At 26.9% G+C, this 1,280-nt stretch overlaps 1 protein-coding gene across 1 annotated transcript; it reads left to right on the top strand.

The window, feature by feature from the left end:
* Nucleotides 1-123: 123 nt before the first annotated feature.
* LOAG_15753 (hypothetical protein) lies at nucleotides 124-456 on the top strand (the record flags this gene model as incomplete). The annotated part of the gene is made up of 1 exon (XM_003151241.1): nucleotides 124-456. A coding segment is annotated over one exon (333 nt), but the record flags the coding sequence as incomplete, so codon positions are not given.
* Between the last annotated feature and the right edge of the window lie 824 nt (nucleotides 457-1,280).

The following is a 1,280-nucleotide window of genomic DNA, read 5'->3' as shown; positions in this document are numbered from 1 at the left end:
CTCCTCCTTCCCCACCTCCTCCTCCTCCTCCTCCACCTCCTCCTCCTCCTCCTCCCCCCTCCCTCCTCCTCCTACTACTACTACTACTATTGATCTGTCTTAATAATTTATAAATTTTAACAGTTATTTAATATCATTTTTAGAATAGTTCACAATCAACGATTACGATTTGAACAACAACGTCAACGAATATTACGCCATAAACAACAATTACGTGAACAACAAATTAAACGTGAACTACAAAATCGTGAACATGAAGAAGAGCTTAGATATGAACAACAACAATATGAACAAAAATATCAAATGATAGATGAACAACAACAACAACAACAACAACATCACCATCATCATCAACAACAACAACATCATCATCAACAACAACAACAACTTTTTGCGATGGATGATGATGAACCGGATGAGAAGTGGAAATTCTATCAACATTCACGACGATTCTAATTTTGTTGACAAAATGATTTCATTCTCGTTTCCTCATTTAATTTTGAATATTTATCAGTTGAGAAAATTATAAAAATTAAGCTTTAATATATATTCACGTACGTCATTACTTTTGTTTACGTACGTCTAGTATCATTTCAAGATTCATATCATATTGAAAAAGTATGATACATGAGAAGATTTCTCTTTTCATTCAAAATTTTTTCTATGTTAGCTAATAGTATGGCTAATAAGTATTATAATGATGAAAAATTAGCCTAATCATCTTCTTCTATAATTTACATAATATATTGCTGTTAGATTGATTGTAAGTGTTAAGTTGATAAGTAAATGATAACCATACGATATGTAAATGATATCAATTAATCCGTCCATTTCACTTTATTCCGTTATAAATTTTACTATTACCGATATTTTTCGTATATTTTTTGTTAAAATTTTATTTATTCTACGATCAATTGAAGTATTAACAATAATATTGATATGGTTTTTCGTTTTTTTGATCAACTTTTGAGGTCAACTCAAAAGTGTCACATATTACTGTGTAATAATCAATAGAATGTATTATCGAATATCTTGAATCAATTAACAAATTATTTACAAATTTTTAGAAATAATTAATTCATTAACAGATAACTTTTACTTTTTGTAATTTAATTATTTTTGCTAATTTTCATTAAATGATATAGTGTATTTAACAAGAATGTAACATTTTAATTAGTAATTCAATTTTATTAATAATAATTACTAATAATCAAGCATCCTTTTATAAATTCCTTTTTTTCTTCAGTAGAATTTTAATAATTTAAATTCTATTCCATCCA

This window comes from Loa loa, assembly GCF_000183805.2.
Source record: "Loa loa unplaced genomic scaffold supercont3.2612, whole genome shotgun sequence".
Taxonomy (NCBI): domain Eukaryota; kingdom Metazoa; phylum Nematoda; class Chromadorea; order Rhabditida; family Onchocercidae; genus Loa; species Loa loa.
This window is presented reverse-complemented; position numbering and strand designations above follow the sequence as displayed.